General features: G+C 39.2%; 1 protein-coding gene across 13 annotated transcripts in view; it reads right to left on the bottom strand.

Moving 5' to 3' along the window:
* LOC133633989 (bromodomain-containing protein 4-like) overlaps positions 1 to 21,026 on the bottom strand; it is a 37,424-nt gene extending 16,398 nt beyond the window's left edge. For 2 of the 13 annotated variants that reach the window (XM_062026861.1, XM_062026862.1), the window contains exons 1-3: positions 20,329 to 20,489; positions 1,996 to 2,236; positions 1,754 to 1,846 (exon numbers count right to left, since the gene is read on the bottom strand). In XM_062026861.1, coding sequence (XP_061882845.1) covers positions 1,754 to 1,846; positions 1,996 to 2,236; positions 20,329 to 20,351 — 357 coding nt within the window. In that variant the 5' untranslated portion in view covers positions 20,352 to 20,489. Of the gene's footprint in view, positions 1 to 1,753; positions 1,847 to 1,995; positions 2,237 to 16,256; positions 16,374 to 20,328; positions 20,490 to 20,895 lie in introns of those variants that run through there. The other 11 variants (XM_062026865.1, XM_062026866.1, XM_062026867.1 and 8 more) reach the window with 10 other exon arrangements.
* Between the last annotated feature and the right edge of the window lie 5,564 nt (positions 21,027 to 26,590).

Below are 26,590 nucleotides of genomic sequence, written 5' to 3'. Positions count from 1 at the left end.
CATTGCCCTATTGCACTTATTTCGCACACACGAATGTATGTCTGCAGGTATCATTGCACAGGTTAGCATACATAGTTGTGATTATGTACGCACTATTTCACAACATTTGCATACATAGTGTATGTAAGCAAACAAGGTCATAAGATTGGTTTATCACCAGCAACTCCTTTATTAACATTTATTCCAAATACACTTATGAATTACATACAAGTACTTACCGGTACATATAAGTCTGTGCTAGTCGCCTGTAAGTTCAATGTGCACAACTGAGTAGCTTAGTTGCTCCAACAGTGATGTGTTGAGATTAGGGTATGTCGCTTCTTAATGAGAAAAGACATTAATTTATCTTGTATTCATGTTAGCATCTACGCTAGCTAAATAGCCATTAGCATGCTAGCGTGATTCTTCAGTAAATGAACAGATTCACCTGAGTTTATCAAGTGTGGTACTTAATTACAGATTTACAATATTTTAATTTAAAAAATGGAAATACTAACGATCAGGAGTTTAATTGCAGTTTAATCAGCAATAGTTTATCACTACATCAATTGCATACCCACATAGTGCAAAGGGTACATCGCCCATGTGTGTTTGACTTGTGTGCACCGTGAGGGAGAGGGTTTTACGTGTATATGTATAGTTTATGTGTATTTTCAATCCAACTTGAGGTGGCCACAATAGCATTGTAATTCATGATGCTGGCTTTGATTGATTGATTGAAACTTTTATTAGTAGATTACACAGTACAGTACATATTACGTACAATTGACCACTAAATGGTAACACCGAATAAGTTTTTCAACTTGGCTACTTGGCTGTTTAAAAAATATATAGTTTAGCAACATTCAGCAGGCCAGATAAGGAAGCTTGGCGGGGCCGATGTGGCTCACGGGTCGGGGTTTGCCCACCCCTGCCATTGCACCACAAATAGATCACTGACTGTCCATCCAAGTTAATAAAGTTGTATAATTGGTGACAGTTTGACTCTGGAACAGATTATTTATACTTCTATTATTTAATGTAGGAAAAATACAATTCCAAATCTATTTATTTATTTATAAATGTATATATTTATATCTATCTACTGTACAGGAAATTTGAGAAATAACAGTAGTAAGCAAGCATAATATAGAAGTAAAAAAGTAGTAGCAGCGTGAATGATTTAGAGCTGTTTTGTGAGATAAGTGTGTGCGTTAGTGCCTTTTAAAAGGCGATGCCTGTTGCCAAGTGCTATGTGACGTCAGCGAGGGCGTGCCGAATGAGCTGTTATCTCAGCATTGGCACTCCGTGGAGTGTGTTGCTGACGTCAGCTCCTGTATGTGTTCACTGCATATTATTAGCGCGAGTTAATAAAGCGACTGCATGTGCTTCTGTGGCTGTGTCTCTTTGTCCACAAACGGGTAATCGTAGACAATGGTCTTTTCACAGATACCAGTTACTCTTTAGGACCCCAAAATTTTTTTTGACATTCGTGTCAAATGCTGGACTTTGCGTGCACCGCGATATAAATTATGGTATTCTAAATAACGAAACATTAATCCTCTTTTATCGGCGAGGTTTGTCTCCCTTTGTAGGAAAAGGATCGGTATCGCTACGAATCTGAGGAACATATACCCCCCGTCACCAGTGCCATTTACACCCATGATCCGAGCAACACGCGTGTTTTTTCACAAACCGTCCCATCCGTGGTTCTTTCAGAAACATGTTTACATTTGAAATACACCTCTTCAAATATCCCGAACATGAGACTCACAGGTAACTGGAGTTTGATGGCATCAACGGGAGCTTGAAAGGGCCATGCGAACTGGTGTTTCCATAAGGTCTTCAACACCACTTTGAGCAGGTACTGAAAAAGGGGGGGGGGGGGAGATACATAAGAAGCAGTCCACCATATTCAGATCTCAAAATGTATCTCATTTATCATTTGTACAGCAGATTGTTCATTAATGTGCACTGTCCTGAATTAATACAATCTAGTAACAATAAAAATAATACCTGAAGCTGGTTGGTCTGTCGCTTGGGTCTAGAGGAATCTGATATTTCAGGGGGTAAAGGGATCAAGGGGAGAGGCTGCTGGGTGAAAGGAGGGTTGTGGCTGCTGCCTGGCTCCAGTCCGTCCCCCATCACCGTGGTGGTTAGCAGCGGCCGAGCAGTCAGTGGAGGCAGATGGGACCTGGCGGGGGCAGGTGGGACCGGGGTTATCCCCCTCAGGCCATTCCACTCTTCACTTGACTCTCTAGTCATCAGAAGAAAGTGTTGAGGGTTATTAGGGTGCTGTATGTCATCGACACACGATTACACATTTATCAACAACAAAATATAACACCACCACAGAGCTATTCAACTACAGGATTTCTGCCAAATCTAATTGACCGTGGCGCACCTTAAATTAAAAATATATATATCTTTTTTTTTTTTTACATGAATTTTTAAATTTAGGTATAATATTGTATGAATAGCTTCATTGTATATAGTCTATTATTTTATGTACTATTAACCCTAATATATTTGAAAAACATCCCGAATATCATAACACATTTCCTCTGTGCTTTATTTTGAAGAAAAAAAAGAAAGAAATGTACATCTGAGTCGCCTGTCAGAGTTGGCACTCGGCAAAAGTAAGGAGAGAAAGTTGAACAGAAAGGTATTTCAAGTTAATTAATGCATTTATTGTTCAAGCCTGTGTAAACTACCCTAATTTAGATATTACTTCCGACAATACAGTCTAACTTTACACGGTGTGCGTCTCCGAACCTCAGTTTGAACATCCCTGTGTGGGAGAACGCCTGTGCTTGTGTGGGTTTTCTCCGGGTAATCCAGCTTCGTCCCACATTCCAAAAATATTAATGTAAGATATACCCGCAAACAGCCATTTACAAAAACTGCAAATATTAAGAGGACAGTGGCTGCTTTTAAGGAGAAAAAGTCCTACTGGAGCAACAGCGCGATGCAAGTGTGACGTCATGCTCGCTGCAGCTAGCCTCTTCCGTCGGGACATCGAGGGACAGAAGTAAATAGTCTCTATACACGAGTACATTTTATAATAACACCAGAAAATGATGATAGATTTGTTGCCAGTTTTTTTTTTCATAAAAAAACTGGCAACAAATCTATCATCATCAACAGTTTTTTTTTCATAAAAGTCTCTAGACACTAGGGATGATGTTTGATAAGGAATTATCGAGTTCGAGCCTATTATCGAATCCTCTTATCGAACCGATTCCTTATCGATTCTCTTATCGAGTCCAGATAGGTTGTTGTATATGGAAAAAAACACACAATATTTGGTTTAACAAAAGCTCACTTTTATTATATAATAAAAAAAATAAAATCTAATAAATAAATAAATATTGACTGTTACCCACCTAAAAAAATAAAATAAAATAAATAAATATTGACTGTTGTTACCCAAAGTATATTAAGTGGGATTTTTCAGAGAAACAAATATATACAGTAACACAAAAACAACCTGTCTCTGTGATCACTATAAGTGTATAAATAATAATATAGTGTTAAATAAAATCAGTCCCTTGGGCACAAAACTGAAAATAATACAGCTCTCCAAAAAGTGCACTTCTGCTGCTATTTGACATAACTGTTTGTTATGATGCTTTGACATTTTTGCACTTTATTTCTTTATTGAAAGAAAATTCTATAAAGAGAAAAGTTCTTTGCAAATGTGGTTACAATGCTAAAAAATGAAAAGTTAAAGCTAAAAAAAGAAATACACTTTATTGAGTTAACATTATTTCTTTATGGGGGAAAATGTTATGAGCTAGAGAATATAACAACTACACTACCCAGCATGCAACGGGAGTTACGAGCATGCGCGGTAGCCCCGAAAAGTGTTGCATGTTGCCACGCTGTGAAAGTAAACGTCAAGAACTCAGCCAACACGCCTCGTCTGCATTATTTATAATTAGACAGACAACACATCTACAGTGTGATTTTGTTTTGTTTACAAGGAAAGAAAAACAAAAGTTAAAAAAGGGAGATATGTTGTATATATATGTATGTGCTGCGGTTGTTTTAAGAACGTTGCGACAGCTGCCGTAAAGGAGGTGCGTTGCTAGCCTGGTTGCTATGTTTCCGGTTGGTCGTAAAAGTGTTCGTCATGTGTTTTACCCTGCTAAAATCTCTCAGTAAAGTTATTCGATGGATTATAGCTTTTGTTTTGAACTTTATTACACCTTGGAGCGCTTTTTCCCGTCCATTGTTTTCCTGCTTTCGCTACGTGACGCCATTTCTTGTGATGTCCCACGGAGCATTTCTGGTCGGGACGGGATTCGAATAAAGAATCAACTCTTTTCCTTTACTATAGTGGTCTCGATAACGGGTACCGGTTCTCAAAAAGGGATTCGAGTCCGAAGACTCGGTTCTTTTCTTATCAAACAACCGGGAAAACCGGTTTCGAGTATCATCCCTACTAGACACTTGAAAAAATCTCAACAAAGTACATTGCATAAGCAGTACATAAGCAGCAACAATTGAAAATATGGCAAAACAATAAAAAAATTATGTTAATACTAATTAATATTAACAGACTTGTTTTTAAATGTATGTATATATTTTTTTAGCCTTTTAAAGAAAAAAATTTAATCGTTAATTACTCGATGACATCATGGTGACAACGCCCATAACCACGCCCCTATGTGTGTGGATTGTTGTCTATCCGTGTTGGCCCTAAGATGAGGAGGCCTTCTACCCGATTGCAGCTGGGATAGGCTCTCAGGGTTTCCCCTACATGTAAACGATTGTGGTGCACCACGGCAAGATTACCCCCGCCACACCTTTAAAAATAAGGGTTTTTTTAAACATGAAAACAAATTTAAGTGATGTATTGTATGAATGGATATACCGTATATAGTCTACTATTTACGTACAATTGGTTATACTAAGTTTAAAAAACCGCTAAAATATCATAACGTTCCTCAATGCTTTATTTTTTTTTTTAAAAAGGAAATAAAAAGAAAAAGAAGGCGTCCATCTAAATCACCTGTCAGAAGCACATCAGCACCTAAACGATTTGACACCTGGCAAAAGTAAGGAGGGAAAGTCGAAGAGAAAGGTATTTTAAGTTAATTAATGCATTTCTTCTTCAAGCAAGTGTAAACTACCCTAAATTTTTGACATTACTACTGACAATAACGTCTAACTTTACACCGTGTGTGTCTTCGAACGTCCGTTTGTACATCCCTATGTGAAATGTGCATTCGTCCCTGTGCGTGTGTGGTTTTCTCCGGTCACTCCATTTTCCTCCCACATTCCAAAAATATGCACGTTAGCGTCATTGTCCTTATATATGAATGTTAGTGTGGATGATTGATAATATACAGTATATGTGCCCTGCGATTGGCCATGCTAATTTGAGTTAGCTTGTCAATAAGTTAGTCCATTGTACGCTAGCATTAAGTACATGAGAGCTCAACCTTCATCCTGCATAATTGTATTGCTTTTTTCAGTTTATTCCAAATGATAATAATCTAACGTGATTCCTACATATATATTAAATGTACTTTATTTAGTGTGGCTTGTTTTACAGTGACTTCATTGTGAAGAATATCAACCATCTCACTCAAAGGACTGTTTACATATTTAGAAAATTATATTGCAACATTTAGGCAGGGCAGAATAAAGTGTAGTCTGTGTTACATTTTACAATAAGCCACGATTGAAACTGCATTGAAAATGGATGGATGGATGAACAAAGACAACACAGTCTCCCAAGTCAAATTCCTTGTGTTAAATCTACAGAATAATACATAGAATAAATAGAAACAAATGTTAATATTAATAACTAACAACACTAATATTTGTTTTATATATACATAAAACATTTGTTTAGCCTTTTTAAAGAAAATATATTCAATCATTGCAAATTAAAATGATCATGTCATATACATGATGTCATATTGAACACGCCCCTAGCCACGCCTCCACTGCCACGTATAGCAGCAATCTTGGGGAAATCCTGGGGTCTATGAAGATAATATCAATTAAATATTTAACTTATGACCTACTATTGGCTCTGATTTAAATCATTTGGTTTTTGCCCTCAAGCCCTTCTGTATCCAGGGACTCTTTCCTGTGTTTGCACTGTTGAGAGACATTAGCCGCTAGCTAGAATGCTACATTGCGTTGAGAACGCGTTCGTTCACTTGTCGCTGTCAAAAATGCGGACACATCTAGAATGTGTCAACATGCATTGTCACAATATAACGATAGCAATAAAATCTCTATTGTGATGTAAAATAATAATGCATGGGTCTGCCAAATTAGTGCTGCAACTAAAGATTATCTTGATTATTTACTAGTCATTGACGAGCTAAAAGATTAATCAGATTATAAAGCGTACATTCAGTGGCTCTAATTTAGCCATCAACTTTTAAATTCAGCTGGGGATATTTTTAGACATGTGCTTACTAAGAGCAAAAGATGACTGGACTAACTCGTTTTTTATACTGTAACTCTACTGCTCATTAGGCTGTTACAAAAAAAATTCATAACTATTCATTCTTTTGTCCATTTAAAAGTAAGGACAAGAAAAGTGCAAAATAAAACAAATATCATTTTTTTTAAAAGAATGCACTTTAAGATGTTCAATATTTATTTAAGTTAAATGTTTGCTTACAGAAAGGAGAGTACCGTATTTTTCGGAGTATAAGACGCACCGGAGTATAAGTCGCACCTGCCGAAAATGCATGATAAAGAAGGAAAAAAACATATATATGTCGCACTGGAGTATAAGTCGCATTTTTTGGGGAAATGTATTTGATAAAACCCAACACCAAGAATAGACATTTGAAAGGCAATTTAAAATAAAGAATAGTGAACAACAGGCTGAATAAGTGTACGTCATATGAGGCATAAATAACCAACTGAGAACGTGCCTGGTATGTTAACGTAACATATTATGGTAAGAGTCATTCAAATAACTATAACATATAGAAAATGCTATACGTTTACCAAAAAATCTGTCACTCCTAATCGCTAAATCCCATAAAATCTTATACGTCTAGTCTCTTACGTGAATGAGCTAAATAATATTATTTGATATTTAACGGTAATGTGTTAATAATTTCACACATAAGTCGCTCCTGAGTATAAGTCGCACCCCCGGCCAAACTATGAAAAAAACTGTGACTTATAGTCCGAAAAATGCGGTATTTTATTTTATTGTTCATTTATCAGAAGCATCTTTATTGGCCAAGTATGTAACACAAAAGGAATTTTATTTGGTACGGTTCTCTTTTTGGTATTTAGGATAACAAAGTTATTTACCTTCCAATTACAGTACAATAATAAACAATTTTATAGTAATGAAAAATAAATGTTTATATCCTTTTAAATAGTTACTTGCGTTATTGTATATTATGATTACATTACATTATTAACACTGTATAATTGTATCGGTTATTTCTAGAGATGCCCGATAATATCGGACTGCCGATATTATCGGCCGATAAATGCTTTAAAATGTAATATCGGAAATTATCGGTATCGGTTTCAAAAAGTAAAATGTATGACTTTTTTAAACGCCGCTGTACGGAGTGGTACACGGACGTAGGGAGAAGTACAGAGCGCCAATAAACCTTAAAGGCACAGCCTTTGCGTGCTGGCCCAATCACATAATATCTACGGCTTTTCACACACACGAGTGAATGCAACACATACTTGGTCAACAGCCATACAGGTCACACTGAGGGTTGCCGTATAAACAACTTTAACACTGTTACAAATATGCGCTACACTGTGAACCCACACCAAACAAGAATGACAAACACATTTCGGGAGAACGTCCGCACCGTAACACAACATAAACACAACAGAACAAATACCCAGAACCGTTCCTTGCAGCACTAACTCTTCCGGGACGCTACAATATACACCCCTCGCTCACAATGTGGTGTGCGCAGTAAACCTGCACTGAATGCGGTCTCGCATGCAGGCACAATATGTATTTTTTTAATGTATTTTTATCAAATAGAAGATAGAACATTTGGGTTTTAAAAAACTTCAAATTCCGGGTCACCGCTTGCCCTTTACCAAACCACAGGTGAGAAGCACGGATGTATAATTAAAGAATACAAATAATAATTTACCATTTGAAAGCGTTGTTTCGTGAATGTTAACTTAAAAATAAGTATAGTATAGTATTCAGTAAACCACTTGTTTACTGCAGAATAAAATGTGTGATGACAAGCAAAATAACGAAAGAACTTTGAGGCGAAACTGTAGCCCTAAAACCAAGGTACCGACCGTAGCGTGGATTACCTGTACTGTTGCACCTCTGGTAAACACAATCATTAAAATAAACAAAATGACAGCTGCCAGCATATATTGCCTTGATCAAACATGGCGGAAATGTCTGTCACAAGATAATAATAATAATAATAATAATAATAATAATGGATTCGATTTTATATCGCGCTTTTCGGGGCTGCAACGGTGCTCGGAATAATCCTGAAAGGGAAAATCGTGATAATAATCTACCGTAATTTCCGGACTATAAGCCGCACCTGACTATAAGCCGCACCAGCTAAATTTAGGGGAAAATACAGATTGATCCATATATAAGCCGCACCCAACTATAAGCCGCAGGGTTTTGATGTGCAATTACCGTAGTATATAGGGGTTCCTGCTACCACGGAGGGGATTGTCGGGACAGAGATGACTGTTTGGGAACGCAAAGCGTCCCATTTATTAACAATAAATCTTTCAATCATTCAATCAAACTTTCACATCTTTGACATGGCGAACAGCATTCGTGCAGAGTACAAATAATACAACGGTGCAAAGTAATACAAAGTGCTCACCTGTACGTTATCAAAATAACCAGCCTACCGGTATATGAAAAGTCAGTCTTTAATCATTGTGTCATCGTCTTCCTCCTGCGTACTAAAACCACCGAAATCCTCTTCGTCCGTGTCGAAGAAGAACAGGCCGTAAATAAGCCGCACCCTTGTATAAGCCGCAGGGACCAGAACGAGGGGAAAAAGTAGCGGCTTATAGTCCGGAAATTACGGTAGATTGAATGATATGAAAAAAATAACCGTGATCATTTTGATTGACAGTCTAAAAGTAACATGTCTTCCCTTCACTCGTTATTTTCACAGTTTTTTACATTTCTATGTATAAAATACAAGAATCGCAAATCGAATCGCAATCTTGGAGAGAAAAATCGCGATTGAGTTTTTTCTCAAAATTGTGCAAGCCTTAACTGATTTTGTTTTACTCAAACAATTGTTGTCACTTGAAAACAGCCACTAACTACAAATCTAAAGCCGGCAAGAACAATCCATACACACAACACATCTCATCTGCTTGTGTTGTTGTGAACGACATCATTGATGTAAGATCAACGTACAAACAAGACAGCAGTCGCAACTTGGGAGGCTCTCTCTGTCCCTCTCTCTTTTTCAACAGCCATGTCCAAGTCATCTCCGAACTTGTCAAGCTCAGAACAGCAGCACATTTCGCCCCTTTACTATAACAGCTCTGAGCGCATCAATTGGTCTTGTGTGTGCAAACAAAACATTTTTTTTCAAAAAAAGTACTTTACATAAGTGTAATTTACTTGAAGCCCTTAATGATACATTTACAAAATTATTATGTTTTGACTTAATATACTGCTCAAAATTGTCCTAAGATGTATAGAACTACTGAACGTAAATAGTTTTGCATATAATTGAAAAACATTTTATAAAATTGTATTTATGACACAAAAAGTGCCCACTCAATTGTGATTAAAGGCCTACTGAAATGAATTTTTTTTATTTAAACGGGGATAGCAGATCCATTCTATGTGTCATACTTGATCATTTTGCGATATTGCCATATTTTTGCTGAAAGGATTTAGTATAGAACAACGTCGATAACCTTCGCAACTTTTGGTCTCTGATAAAAAAAAACCTTGCCCCTACCGGAAGTAGCGTGACGTTGTCAGTTGTTCACTCCCTCATATTTTCCTATTGTTTTCAACGCAGCTAGAGCTATTCGGAGCGAGAAAGCGACGATTACCCCATTAATTTGAGCGAGGATGAAAGATTTGTGGATGAGGAACGTTAGAGTGACGGACTAGAATGCAGTGAAATGCATATTTTTTTTCCGCTCTGACCGTAACTTAGGTACAGGCTGGCTCATTGGATTCCACACTCTCTCCTTTTTCTATTGTGGATCACGGATTTGTATTTTAAACCACCTCGGATACTATATCCTCTTGAAAATGAGAGTCGAGAACGAGAAATGGACATTCACAGTGCCTTTTATCTCCACGGCAGTACATCGACGACGCTCTTTAGCATGGGCTAACGTGATAGCATCTGTCTCAAATGCAGATAGAAACAAAATAAATAAATCCCTGACTGGAAGGATAGACAGAAGATCAACAATACTATTAAACCATGTACATGTAACTACACGGTTAATAGATCTCAGCCTGGCAAAGCTTAACAATGCTGTTGCTAACGACGCTAAGGCTAACTTAGCAACTTAGCAACCGGACCTCACAGAGCTATGATAAAAACATTAGCGCTCCACCTACGCCAGCCAGCCCTCATCAGCTCTGCTCATCAACACCCGTGCTCACCTGCGTTCCAGCGATCGACGGCGCGACGAAGGACTTCACCCGATCATCCGTGCGGTGTGGGCGGCTAGCATCGGCTAGCGCGTCTGCTATCCAAGTAAGTAGTCCTTGTTGTGTTGCTACAGCCAGCCGCTAATACACCGATCCCACCTACAACGTTCTTCTTTGCAGCTTCCATTGTTCATTAAACAAATTGCAAAAGATTCACCAACACAGATGTCCAGAATACTGTGGAATTATGAAATGAAAACAGAGCTTTTTTGTATTGTATTCAATGGGGAAGGCATACCTCTGTTCCCCGGGCTACGTCACGCGCATACGTCATCCGCCAAAGGCTTTTTCAACCGGAAGTTTGGCGGGAAATTTAAAATTGCACTTTAAAAGTTAACCCGGCCGTATTGGCATGTGTTGCAAAGTTAAGATTTCATCATTGATATATAAACTATCAGACTGCGTGGTCGGTAGTAGTGGGTTTCAGTAGGCCTTTAAAAAAAAGTGTAAAAAACGGAATGTAAACAGCAAAACTGAATTTTATTGTTTTTTCATATTGCTGTTATTTGAATTTATTGTTTTTACTATTATTATCATTGTATTTCGTAGGGGAGACGGTCTCCCAGCTGGCCTGGGAACACTTTGGGATCCCTCAGGATGAGCTAGACAAAGTGGATGGGGAGAGAAGTCTGGGAGGCTGCTGCCCCCGCGAACCGACCTCAGATAAGCGGAAGATGATAAATGGCTGGAATATTATTATTATTTTACTTGTTTGTTTGTTACTAATTTATATTTGTTGTTCTTTTAAATCATATTTTAAGTTGAGTTTTGGTGGTACAATAAATACTCATGTTTTCAAATTAAGGAATAATCGTGTTATTAATCGTGATTTCAATATCAATTAAAACACTGGTGAATATTATTTTTGCCACAATAGTCCAGCTCTCACCATAAATAAAGACATGTTGTTTTTTTTACTGTTAATACATGTTATCGGTATTGGCATCAGCCAATCTCGGATGATCGTTATCTGAATCAACAACATAAAACACAGATTGAAATATCCCTAATTGGGTCCCCTTTAATTCAGTTGGGTTTTCCCCTTAAAGTCTTTCTGTATCCAGAGACTTATTATTTTGTTACTTTTTTAAAAAAAATAAAAAAATAAAAACATATCAATTAAATCATTTTAATATTGTTTACAACATTAAATCATACTGGGTATCGATAGTATTGGCATCTGGATCCATCACCACTACTTTACATGCAAGATTTAGCGGTTAGCCTCTTGTGTCGTCCTGCAGTGTGTGTACCTTTACAGCTTGCTTAGCCATTCCTTTTCCTTTACTCCTCCAGTGATAATGTACATGGAAGAAATTTAGTTTATTTTCCGCCATGGTGGCAAAGATTAGTATCTTGGAATCATTACACTATTTTAAGCAAGTCTTCTAACGAGACAAGCACACTCCTGGAATTCATGCAACTCTTGTATGTGTAACAATGAATTTGGAAATGTCTCACTGAGTGTTCATCTCTTTTGAAGGAATGCTTCACGTGAGTACATTTTATAGCCATGTATACACTGGGATACAGCTGCAGTGAAGATCGCTGACTAGGGCTGGGCGATATGGCCTTTTATTAATATCTCGATATTTTTAGGCCATGTCACGATACATATCTCGATATTTTGCCTTAGCCTTGAATTAACACTTGATGCATATAATCACACCAGTATGATGATTCTATGTGTCTACATTAAAACATTCTTGTTCATACTGCATTAATATATGCTCATTTTAAACTTTTATGCAGAGAGGGAAATCACAATTAAGTCAATTTACCAAAACTGTAAACAGTTATTAAGCAGTGGCACAAATATTCATGTAATTTCAAAACAGAAAGTGCAAGATTGTCAGAGACATTTAAAAACAAGCTATTAGTGCATAATGTCACTAAGATGACATTTTAAAAAAACACTAAATTAAAGTGCACTTTTTGTACATAATGCCACTACAGTATTTTAAAACAAATAAAGTGCACTTTTGTGCATGATGTCACACAAGATATTTCAAAAACTGTAAAATAAAAATTAGCTGCATAATAAGAAATCAAATAGTGTATGTCCTTTGCTATGTGGTAGGTTCCTGGGGACGTTATCTCCGTCTGTTGTTGACTATTTTTGTCATACAGTGTTGATCTGGAAATGGAAGACGTCAGGCTCAATTGGGTCAGTGCTGGTTGCTTCGGCATTTTGTTGGGTGTGGCACCAGCCGCAGATGTTGACATGCGGAGTTTCAAGCACTCCTTATTGTCTAGCGGGTGACTTTTCAAATGGTGTTACAAATTAGTAGTGCTGCTACTTTTTGTAGCAACGCTTTTGCCGCATACTTTACATATTACTGTTGTCTGTTCAACATCTTTCCGCTTGAAGCCAAACCACCGCCAGACGATGGACCCCGTGCTGTTTTTCTTAAATGGTAAATGGGTTGTACTTGTATAGCGCTTTTCTACCTTTTTAAGGAACTCAAAGCGCTTTGACACTATTTCCACATTCACCCATTCACACACACACATTCACACACTGATGGCGGGAGCTGCCATGCACGGCGCTAACCAGGCCCATCAGGAGCAAGGGTGAAGTGTCTTGCTCAAGGACACAACGGACGTGACTAGGATGGTAGAAGGTGGGGATTGAACCAGTAACCCTCAGATTGCTGGCACGGCCACTCTCCCAACTTCGCCACGCCGTCTTGGGAATTAATTATTCTTCCTCCATTTGTTACCAGTAAGGTTGAAACGACACGTCGACATAGTCGACGTCATCGGTTACGTAAATACGTCGACGCCGCTTTTGTGCGTCGACGCGTCGCATATTTACGTCACACTACCGTCATGGCGGAGCGCAAAGCAGACGGTGCGAGCGAGGGGGAAAAAGCACGCCAAAAGTCGTCAAAAGTGTGGGAGTATTTCAATACACGGCCTAATAATGTTGTTGTATGCACACTGTGTCGAGCGGAAATGGCCTATCATAGCAGCACAACGGCTATGAACAAACATTTGAAAAGAAAACCATCAACCATCAACTAGTCAATCGTCCGCGTGAGCATACGTTGTCATCATTACACAAAAACATGAATGTGTCATTTGTATCTGCTAGGGGTGTAACGGTACGTGTTTTGTATTGAACCGTTTCGGTACGGGGCATTCGGTTCGGTACGGGGGTGTACCGAACGAGTTTCTAAGCTAAAGCTAAAGTCTTAACAAGCTGCTTTGCTCCTTCTGCCTCTGTCTCAGCACGCAGCATTGTCCCACCCACACAACCATCTGATTGGTACACAGAAAGCGCTAACAGCCAATCAGCAGTGCGTATTCAGAGCGTTAACAGCCAATCAGCAGTGCGTATTCAGAGCGCATGTAGTCAGCGCTTCAGCGTCGAGCAGATAGGTGTTTAGCAGGTGAGCATCAGGCAGCGGACTCTCCCCAAATGATAATAAACACCTCCCAGTCAACTACTAGTAACATCACTATGAGCCCGTTGACCTTCTAGAAACTTAAACTGCAGCTCAGCTCGCTCGCAGTCCTGGCTTGAGGTGAAGGCTAATTACCTCTCAGTTCCAGCCACATCGACCCCTTCTGAGCGCCTATTTTCAGCTGCTGGGAATATTGTAAACAAGAAAAGAAGCAGCATCACCTCAGAACATGTAGACATGCTAACCTTTCTTCATTACAACTGTTAGTCACTCACTGGAATGAGTAGAATTGGTTATTGTGTACTGTGTTGGACTGGATGTTTATTTTGCACATTTTAAAAGCAATACTTAATGTTTACAGAGCTCCAGAATATTTAGATTGGCACTTTTTTGTATTGGATGTTTATCTTTATTTTTGCACATTTTAGCAAATAAGCAATACTTTCACTTTTGTTGAAATGTTTACACTGTTGTTACAGAATATTTCGTTTTGCACTTTTTTGTATTGGATGTTTATCTTTATTTTTGCACATTTTAAAGCAAAATAAATAAATGATAAATGGGTTGTACTTGTATAGCGCTTTTTTACCTTCAAGGTACTCAAAGCGCTTTGACAGTATTTCCACATTCACCCATTCACACACACATTCACACACTGATGGCGGGAGCTGCCATGCAAGGCTCTAACCAGCAGCCATCAGGAGCAAGGGTGAAGTGTCTTGCCCAAGGACACAACAGACGTGACTAGGATGGTAGAAGGTGGGGATTGAATCCCAGTAACCAGCAACCCTCCGATTGCTGACACGGCCACGCTACCAACTTCGCCACGCCGTCCCCATATATATATATATATATCCGTCATAAAAAATAAGCAATACTTTTACTTTTGAAATGCTTATACTATTGCAGAATATTAAGATTTGCACTGGATGTTTACTTTTATATTTGCACATTAAAAATGCAAATAAGCTACTTTTAATTTTGTTAAATGTTAAAAGTTTTAAATGTTTACATTGTTACAGAATATTTTGTCATGTTGTTGTCAATGTTGACTGAGTGGCCATACTTTTTTTTTTTGTAAATAAAAGCCATGCCTTTTGAAAAAACTGGCCTACATTTATTTTTTCATCTTCATTTTAAATTTTAAAAAAAAATCGGTAAAAGGAAAAATAATCTATAGATTAATCGAAAAAAATAATCTATAGATTAACAGATTAATCGAAAAAAATAATCTATAGATTAATCGATAGAAAAATCATCGTTAGCTGCAGCCTTAGTTACCAGATTCGCATCTTTCTTTCTCTCGTATTACCACTAGCACCACCTGCCACAGCTAACTTTACCTATGCCGCTGCCTCTCTGCTCGGCGAGGGCGTATGACGTTGCGCGTGCGACAGTATGTGACGTATGTAACAAGGTGTGCTTGTTTTATCTCTCTGTGAGGAGAGACAAGAAAGAGTGAGAAAAGCCTGTAGTGTAATGCTTGCAGCTAAAAGCAACTGAGTGAGAACGTATACTTGAATACTCACGAAATAGTCATTTTCTACATCGCAGAGACAAACCCGCGATATATCGAGTATATTCGATATATCGCCCAGCCCTATCGCTGACTAATTAGAAATTGCAAATATCTTCCCTGATCCTATCCCACGATTCATATCGGGACAGCTCTAGAAAATACAACAAACAAAATAGACATCAGCATGGCAAATGTAATGCCTATGCCTCATAGTAAGGCCTCAAACATACCTTGTGGGCTGACCACTACCATTGCCTGAAGAATCAAATCAAATAAACTTTATTTATAAAGCACATTTAAAATTTACCACAGGGGTAGCCAAAGTGCTGTACAATGGGCAGGTTAAAAGAAAATACGAGAACCGAGCAAACACAACACAACACAAACAGAGCACGATAAAAAATAAATAACTAAAATAAATAGAACATAAGAAGAAGAAAAGGTAATTCTGCTGCACAGCATTATTACACAGAAACTTACAATAAAAGGACACAATGGAAGCTGCTTATGTGGGGCAGTTATACGTAAGACTATGGCATGTCTACCTTCCACCTTTACACAAACAAAGCCTGAAACGTTCTGCACTTCAGTTACTAAACAACAAACCAAGAAATATGGCTTTTTCAATACGGAAGATTTTTGGCCGCAAAAAGGAATTTTTAAAATGAAGAAAAAGTTCCTGGAAACTTACATGTTTGTTGCCGTTTCTGCCGTTACTTAAATCTCTTGTGCGGTCATGTCGTATTTGAGGAGGCAGCAACACGCTCACTGGGGAGGTGAAAACCACAACAGTGAGTGGGAAGTCACCCTAACAGACAACAAGGGTGAAAGGAAATTAAGACAAGTTAAACTATAACAAATAATACTAAATGTTACAAGGAAATGTGTTGGTTTTTTTTATGTTTAGTTCCTTGTATCAGCTTGGCTCAAGGTGGCCTGAACTCTTGACTAGGGCCTTGTTCACACTGCAGGTCAATTCAAATTTCTTTGCCCATATGCGACCTGTATCCGTGTGAACAGTGCAATTCTGAATGTTTAATATCCGACTCGGGCCTCTTTCGTATGTGGATATAAATCAGATAAATATGCGATGCATCCTTAATGTGAACGCTTCCACGCTCAGGTTGCATTCATCCGACCAGGGCGTCATCAAAAAGCAATAAGTGTCATAATTATTCACCAAAATAAACAGTTACAAAATAAATAGTTGACAACGGATCAGAAAACAGGTGAAAATAATGTTTTCGGAACTCACGTAAAAGTTCCACCAATCCTCGCCCACAGACACGCACGCTCTTCATGCAGACATCGAAGCAAATTATCCCGTAAAACTGCACAAGCCAAAATGCGTGTCCTCTTCCTGCATAATCCTCTACGCACAATAATTTGGTTCAGAAAATGTTGACTTTGATTGCACAAAATCCTTGAAATTGCCACAAATGCGCCAGTACTGAGACCGACTAGAGCTGAAGACATTTTTACTTCATGCAGTGCGTGTAACGTCATGACGTCATTTTCGCATGTGGGTCAGATTGCATTCACATTATAAATCCCTCCATCCATTTTCTACCGCTTGTTCCTCTCGGGCCGCGGGGGTGCTGGAGCCTATCCCAGCTGCACTTGGGCGGAAGGTGGGGTACACCCTGGACAAGTTGCCACCTCATCACAGGGCCAACACAGATAGACAGACAAACATTCACACTCACATTCACCCACTATTCACAATTCAGTGTTGCCGATCACTTTTTTTTTTGTAATGTGAACAGCCACTAAAAATATTGGATTTGACAAAAAAACATGAATCACCCTGCAGTGTGATCGTAACCTAATTCTAATATATGTATCTAACAAACAAGACACTATGTCAACCCAAAGTAGTTTAACAGGTACATATACTTTCAGGAAAATCCTACATCTCAGCCGAGAACACGTATCCACTCTAACTCAGGGTAGAAGTATAACAGTTAAGTCAATAAAACTTGACTACTTTTGTTAATACTCATACCTAGACTGTTTTGTATAATTATTTTTAGTATACTTCCAAGAACAAGTACTGCACTCTAACACAACATTTATTTGTTACTACTAGGTATGTAAAGGTATTGTAGATACTGCGTTATTGCCTCTCCATATGTTCACAATAATGCCATGACGGTGTCAAACAAAAACTTGGTGAGTGTAGTTCTTCCTGGTGCTTTTGCGTTGGCTGGTTTGAAATAAACGTCTCCCAGAATCCTCTGCGCAGGATTGCCAGCCCGGCACCCGTGTATGTTGCCACAACTGGCTGTATTAGCAACACGGTAACTTGTACTAATATTCCTTTTGTAAATAAGTAAGTCCAAAGAGTTAGTTTTTTTATGTTACGCATACATTTTAGACTAGACTGTTATGCTGATGACACCCAACTCTACATGCCCCTAAAGCTGACCAACACGGCGGATTGTAGTCAGCTGGAGGCATGTCTTAATGAAATTAAAGAATGGATGTCTGCTAACTTTTTGCAACTCAACACTCTGTGCCGAGGATGTCGTTGTGGCTTGTGCAGCCCTTTGAGACTTTTGTGATTTAGGGCTATATAAATAAACATTGATTGATTGATAGACCACCGTAATACGAACAGACAGACAAACAAACCCTGGCGAAAACATATCCTCTTTGGCGGAGGCAGTAAGTCTTGAGCGTTCCAAGCTAAAACAGACTCGGTCACAGCGCACCGCCGCGAGGGAAAATAAATTTGGAGCCAGAGAGGCTTAACAACAATTTGAGGCATTTACATTAAAAAAGTTAAATTGTGAGGTAACTTTTCTGAGAAACTCCATTTTCCAAACTGATATCAAAGGCTCCAGCACCCCCCGCAACCCCGAAAGGGACAAGTGGAAGAAAATGGATGGATGGATATCAAAGCATACACTGATCCTCAGAAAATAAAAGTTGAAAGAAGCTATATGGATGGATGGATATCAAAGCATACACTGCTCCTCAGAAAATAAAAGTTGAAAGAAGCTATACTGAACAGTATTGGATTACACTTATTACACACAATGTTTACGTTGTCAGTTTAAATACACTCACATGTAAGTTTTTTTTTAATTTGCTCATAACATTGGCCGTTTCTGTACTATTCTTTGCACTTAAACATTACTTTTTTTCGTTGTTGGGGACGGCGTGGTGTGGCTGGGAGAGTGGCCGTGCCAACAACCTGAAGGTTCCTGGTTCGATCCCCAGCTTCTACCAACCTAGTCACGTCCGTTGTGTCCTTTAGCAAGACACTTCACCCTTGCTACTGATAGGTCGTGGTTAGTGCCTTGCATGGCAGCTCCCGCCATCAGTGTATGAACGTGTGTGTGAATGGGTGAATGTGGAAATAGTGTCAAAGCGCTTTGAGTACCTTGAAGGTAGAAAAGCGCTATACAAGTATAACCCATTTACCATATGATTAGAACATTTGAGCATTATGTTTGTGTTCAATTACAGTGTGTTCATCCCAAACATTCCTGCTACTTTATTTTACATATTATGGCGTTTTAAGTCTTTATTTGGACATATAGTAAAATAACATCATACCGTGGTCTTAATAGCAGGACAATATCGAACCGTGACATTTTGATATCGTCACATCCCTAGTTACTACACATTAACAGCTGTGTTTATCGAAGTTGCCAAATTTGGGCCTAAAGATAGACATGATTGTATTATCTTTAAACACCTTTAACTTGTAAACAATATTAACTATATGTGTTAAACATGCTTGTATTATCTTTAAACACCTTTAACTTGTTAACAATATTAACTATATGTGTTAAACATGCTTGCATTATCTTTTAACACCTTTAACTTGTTAACAATATTAACTATATGTGTTAAACATGCTTGTATTATCTTTAAACACCTTTAACTTGTTAACAATATTAACTATATGTGTTAAACATGCTTGCATTATCTTTAAACACCTTTAACTTGTTAACAATATTAACTATATGTGTTAAACATGCTTGCATTATCTTTAAACACCTTTAACTTGTTAACAATATTAACTATATGTGTTAAACATGCTTGTATTATCTTTAAACACCTTTAACTTGTTAACAATATCAACTATGTATTAAACATGCTTGTATTATCATTAAACACCTTTAACTTGTTAACAATATTAACTATATGTGTTAAACATGCTTGCATTATCATTAAACACCTTTAACTTGTTAACAAAAACATATTTCATAAACAAGTAAATATAAATTATATATATGAATGAGGTACATCCCCACGACTTGATCAATTGAAAAGTAGCTCGCCTGCAGAAAAAGTGTGGGCACCCCTGTGCTAAAGAGTCAAGTTTGTTGCTGAAAGCCCATTTTATTGGGTTGGACTACGGAAAACAGATAGCTGTGGGCTGTAAATGACCCCCGGAGAGGACTTTGGACACCGGTGCTTTACTACAATATCACTGCATAGATACATGTTCATTGAGGAAATTACCTCATACAATAACAGTCTGTCCTAAAGTCATAGTGACAAGTGTTGATATTTAACTCGCAGACACCCTTTGCGACGTTATTCCAAAAAAACACATCAAAGAGACTTAACCGAAAGCTAATGTACCCGACGTGGCTAATGGCAGCTCTTGGGCTATACTTTACCTTCGTCTACAACAAAACAACCAACGTGGGAAGTTAGAAATGGTTAGTATACCGTAACTGAGTTGTGTAAGCCAAAAAAGACGATGAAAACATGCAATGTGATACAATTATGCCTTTGCTAACCTTCCATGACAGCACGTCGCCATGTTTCCTCAGCAAGTGTCAACTCCGGGCGTAAAGCGCCTTTCAGAATACGAACCAAGACCAGGTTTGGTATTCAGGAAAGCGAAGTACGCCGGGTTCCGCACGGCTCCCCCCGCGCCATTGATGCCCGGCTACGCAGCCTGGAGTACGTAAGTTATGTCACGAATACGGCCTACGGGAGGGGAGAAGAGACGCTACAAACAAACAGCCGAGGAAGCTAGCTGCTTTTAGCACTAGCGGCGGCTTAACACACACACACTAACAAATGGCTCCAAGACAGGCTGAGTGTACGCTTGAAGCGGTAGAGAGACGATCAACAATATGCGCAATAACGCCATGTTAGCTTTAATAGAGACATTCACACTAGTGTGGCCGCGCCGGTGCGAGGCCCGCGCAGACAGCTCATGCCGAGGCGCACTCTGACAGCGCGCGAAATAACCCCGACGATGAAGCCTTATAAAGCGTTTATTAAAGCCCCCGCGGCCTATACGGAGTCGCCCGACACGCCAGTGTCACCCATGCCGGCACGTAAATGCTTATTTATACCTAACTGAGTCGGTTGTCAGCGCTCGCGGACCTTCCTCGCCCCAAATCCAGAACAAACAGTCCCGTTCGACGTCGGGTGACGTCAGACGCACGGGAGGCGGGAGCGACGCTGTCAGTGTCAGACGTAGCCGCGCCCCTTCTCTCTCCTGGCCATATTACGCAATCATTTGCAATCATTTCAACGCGAAAAAAAAATGTTATGTAAACATTAATACTATCTAAAAATAAATAAAAAAACAAAAACAAACGAAATGAAGCAATAAAACAGATTTAGTAAAACATTTATTTATTTATTTTTTCTAATTTCAGCTAAATCAATCATCAATCAAAGTTTATTTACATAGCCCTAAATCACGAGTGTCTCAAAGGGCTGCACACTAGTGATGGGTTGATGAGGCGTCATGAAGCGTTTCGACACATTGCAAAACTGTATTGATACTGTGTCGGGACTGTGTCACTAAATACTGACATCTGCTGGACATTAAAAATCCCTACAGGCAACCTATGGACCGACTCAACTGACACTGATTTTATGACCTAGTACAGTGGTTCTCAAATGGGGGTACGTGTACCCCTGGGGGTACTTGAAGGTATGTCAAGGGGTACGTGAGATTTTTTTTTAAATGTCTGTCCAAAAGAACTGTGAAAAGAAATGCAACAATGATTCAGTGTTGACAGCTAGATTTTTTGTGGACATGTTCCATAAATATTGATGTTAAAGATTTCTTTTTTTGTGAAGAAATGTTTAGAATTAAGTTCATGAATCCAGATGGATCTCTATTACAATCCCCAAAGAGGGCACTTTAAGTTGATGATTACTTGTATGTGTATAAATCTTTATTTATAATTGAATCACTTGTTTATTTTTCAACAAGTTTGTAGTTATTTTTATATCTTTTTTTCCAAATAGTTCAAGAAAGACCACAACAAATGAGCAATATTTTGCACTGTTACACAATTTAATAAATCAGAAACTGATGACATAGTGCTGTCTTTTTTTCAACCAAAAATGCTTTGCTCTGATTAGGGGGTACATGAATTAAAAAAATGTTCACAGGGGGTACATCACTGAAAAAAGGTTGAGAACCACTGACCTAGTATATACAATAGATAGATAGATAGTACTTTATTGATTCCTTCAGGAGAGTTCCCTCAGGACAATTAAAATTCCAGCAGCAGTGTACAAAATTGAGATCGAATTTAAAAAGTAAAAAGTAAATAATGGGGGTATAAATGGAAACAAAATAGAAAAATATTACAATAGAATAATATATATTGTATATATATATATATATATATATATATATATATATATATATATATATATATATATATATATATATATATATATATTAACCAAGTCATTGTATTTTATTTAGGATTATTTCATATCTTTATTTAAATAAAAATATATTTGTATCTTTTTTTAGATACAGTCAATAAATAATGTGAACATGTATCATAACATGGAAATCTAAGAGAACGTGTTGTGAATGAGGATGCTTGTGGACTGGGAATTTTTTTTTTTTTTTTTTACACATTGTTATTGAAAAAAAAAACAGTTTTGCCAACGTATTAAATTTTAGACGATTTCTCTTCTTAGTTATTATTTCTCCGGCTGTAGAAAAGACCCGCTCACAGAGCACAGAGGAGGCGTCAGTGCAACACAGTTCGCGTATCGGTCACGTGACCGAAACAGCTCATGATCGGTCACGTGACTTTCTAAAAGCGGTACGCGCACCGACACAGGGTTTTGCTCTATGAGCTCGACGCATGCGCTGATGCATCGGTGTTGTCGGACCCATCACTACTGCACACATGCTTGCCAACCCTCCCGATTTTCCCGGGAGACTCCCAAATTTCAGTGCCCCTCCCGAAAATCTCCCGGGGCAACATTTCTCCCGATTTCCACCCGGACAATAAAATTGGGGGCGTGCCTTAAAGGCCTACTGAAACCCACTACTACCGACCACGCAGTCTGATAGTTTATATATCAATGATGAAATCTTAACATTATAACACATGCCAATACGGCCGGGTTAACTTATAAAGTGACATTTTAAATTTGCCGCTAAACTTCCGGTTCGAAACGCCTCTGAGGATGACGTATGCGCGTGACGTAGCCCGGCGAACACGGGTATGCCTTCCACATTGAAGCCGATACGAAAAAGCTCTGTTTTCATTTCATAATTCCACAGTATTCTGGACATCTGTGTTCGTGAATCTGTTTCAATCATGTTCATTGCATTATGGAGAAGGATGCAGAGCAAGCAAAGAAGAAAGTTGTCGGTGCGAAATGGACGTATTTTTCGAACGTAGTCAGCCACAACAGTACACAACCGGCGCTTCTTTGTTTACATTCCCGAAAGATGCAGTCAAGATGGAAGAACTCGGATAACAGAGACTCTAACCAGGAGGACTTTTGATTTGGATACACAGACGCCTGTAGAGAACTGGGACAACACAGACTCTTACCAGGATTACTTTGATTTGGATGACAAAGACGCAGACGTGCTACTGTGAGTATGCAGCTTTGGCTTTTTTTTGCGTATGTACGTAACTTTTTTAAAATATATAAGCTTTATGAACCTTGGGTTAGGTGAACGGTCTTTTGGGCTGAGAGATTGTGTGTGTTGATCATGTGTTTGAATTGTATTGGCGTGTTCTATGGAGCTAGGAGCTAGCAGAGGAGCTAGGAGCTAGCATAACACATACCGTACCGTACGTGCGCGTCACGTACGTAACTTTTAAAAAATATATAAGTTTTATGAACCTTGGGTTAGGTGAACGGTCTTTTGGGCTGAGTGATTGTGTGTGTTGATCAGGTGTTTGAATTGTATTGGCGTGTTCTATGGAGCTAGGAGCTAGCAGAGGAGCTAGGAGCTAGCATAACAAACACGCAGGTGTTATTATGCAGGATTAATTTGTGGCATATTAAATATAAGCCTGGTTGTGTTGTGGCTAATAGAGTATATATATGTCTTGTGTTTATTTACTGTTGTAGTCATTCCCAGCTGAATATCAGGTACCGTGAGTATGCAGCCTTGGCTGCTAAACATTCGATAACTTGACCGTATGTGCGCGTCACGTGACGTACGTAACTTTTTAAAAATATATAAGCTTTATGAACCTTGGGTTAGGTAAACGGTCTTTTGGGCTGAGTGATTGTGTGTGTTGATCAGGTGTTTGAATTGTATTGGCGTGTTCTATGGAGCTAGGAGCTAGCAGAGGAGCTAGGAGCTAGCATAACAAACACGCAGGTGTTTTTATGCAGGATTAATTTGTGGCATATTAAATATAAGCCTGGTTGTGTTGTGGCTAATAGAGTATATATATGTCTTGTGTTTATTTACTGTTGTAGTCATTCCCAGCTGAATATCAGGTCACCCCCGGCTCTCACAGCATCTTCCCTATCTGAATAGCTTCAACTCCCCACTAGTCCTTCACTTGCACTTTACTCATCCACAAATCTTTCATCCTCGCTCAAATTAATGGGGAAATTGTCGCTTTCTCGGTCCGAATCTCTCTCACTTCATGCGGCCATCATTGTAAACAATAGGGAACTTTGCGTATATGTTCAACTGACTACGTCACGCTACTTCCGGTAGGTGCAAGCCTTTTTTTTATCAGATACCAAAAGTTGCAATCTTTATCGTCGTTGTTCTATACTAAATCCTTTCAGCAAAAATATGGCAATATCGCGAAATGATCAAGTATGACACATAGAATAGATCTGCTATCCCCGTTTAAATAAAAAAAATTCATTTCAGTAGGCCTTTAATGGCACTGCCTTTAGTGTCCGCTTTTCCTCCATACTAACAGCGTGCCAGCCTAGTCAGATAATACATGCAACTTTTACATAACACACACACAAGGTAATGCAAGACATACTTGATCAACAGCCATACAGGTCACACTGAGGGTGACCGTATAAACAACTTTAACACTGTTTCAAATATGCGCCACACTGTGAACCCACACCAAACAAGAATGACAAACACATTTCGGGAGAACATCTGCACCGTAACACAACATAAACACAACAGAACAAATACCCAGAACCCCTTGCAGCTCTAACTTTTCCGGGACACTACAATATATACCCCCGCTAGTGATGGGTTGATGAGGCGTCATGAAGCGTTTCGACACATTGCAAAACTGTATTGATACTGTGTCGATACTGTGTCACTAAATACTGACATCTGCTGGACATTAAAAATCCCTACAGGCAACCTATGGACCGACTCAACTGACACTGATTTTATGACCTAGTATATACAATAATATAAACCAAGTCATTGTATTTCATTTAGGATTATTTCATATCTTCATTTAAATAAAAATATATTTTTATCTTTTTTAGATACAGTCAATAAATAATGTGAACATGTATCATAACATGGAAATCTAAGAGAACGTGTTGTGAATAAGGATGCTTGTGGACTGGGATTTTTTTATTTTTTTACACATTTTTATTTAGAAAAAAACTGTTTTTCCCAGTTATTCCCAGTTTTCTTAGTTATTATTTCTCCGGCTGTAGAAAAGACCCGCTCACAGGGCACAGGGGAGGCGTCAGTGCGACACAGTTCGCGTATCGGTACTGAAACAGCTCATGATCGGTTACGTGACTTTCTAAAAGCGGTACGCGCACCGACACAGGGTTTTGCTCTATGAGCTCGACACATGCGCCGATGCATCGGTGTTGCCGGACCCATCACTAATCCCCGCTACCACCAAACCCCGCCCACCTCAAACCACCCCCCTCCCCTATCTCCAGAATTCGGAGGTCTCAAGGTTGGCAAGTATGGCTGCACAAGCCACAACGACATGCATCAGGGCAAGAAAAAACTCAACCCAATGGGATACAATGAGAAACCTTGGAGGGCACCGCAGATGTGGGACTCCCACCCCTGGGCGACCGGTGCAATAGATGTCAAGTGGATCTAGTTAAAGTTCGTCGTCGGCGATCACTCGAAACGAGTATTATTGTCCTGTTGGTGGGATTGCCTTCAGGAGAACGCCTGTGCGTGAAATATTTTAAAGCGGGGAGACTGGTGCACAGACAACCACCACATTGTCCTTGGCAAAGAGAAGGCCAGGGTCCAATGGCATGGAGACCAAGACAATTGGGGGCCCATCTTTGCTGCAGCCTTCTTCCGCCTTTGTGATCGTTGTGGAGCTTCTATGCAACCATCATCCGCCCACTCCGCCGTTGAGGTCTTTTTCGACGAGGGAGACGCGCAGACTCCAACGTCACTTCTTCGCTGTACCCGGTGGCAAGGGAAACCCAGGACAACCTGCACCTCCTCACAGCTGCAGGAGCTCCGGTCTGTCGGAAAACCGCCTATGGTGCGCCTACCAGCACTTGCTTTTCTCTCAGGGTGTGCTCCCCTAGCCTTTTGTCTTCCCTATAACCCACAAGGCAGCGGGGCAAGTTAAAGTTAAAGTACCAATGATTGTCACACACACTAGGTGTGGTGAGATTAACCTCTGCATTTGACCAATCACCCTCACCCCCCTGGGAGGTGAGGGGAACAGTGAGCAGCAGCAGTGGCCGTGCCCAGGAATCATGTTTGGTGATTTAACCCCCAATTCCAACCCTTGATGCTGAGTCAGGGAGGTAATGGGTCCTGTTTTTATAGTCTTTGGTATGACTCGGCCGGGGTTTGAACTCATGACCTACCGATCCCAGGGC

Source organism: Entelurus aequoreus, linkage group LG18, assembly GCF_033978785.1.
Source record: "Entelurus aequoreus isolate RoL-2023_Sb linkage group LG18, RoL_Eaeq_v1.1, whole genome shotgun sequence".
NCBI lineage: Eukaryota > Metazoa > Chordata > Actinopteri > Syngnathiformes > Syngnathidae > Entelurus > Entelurus aequoreus.
Note: the sequence above shows the minus strand (reverse complement) of the source record. Positions and strands in the feature narration are given on the sequence as shown.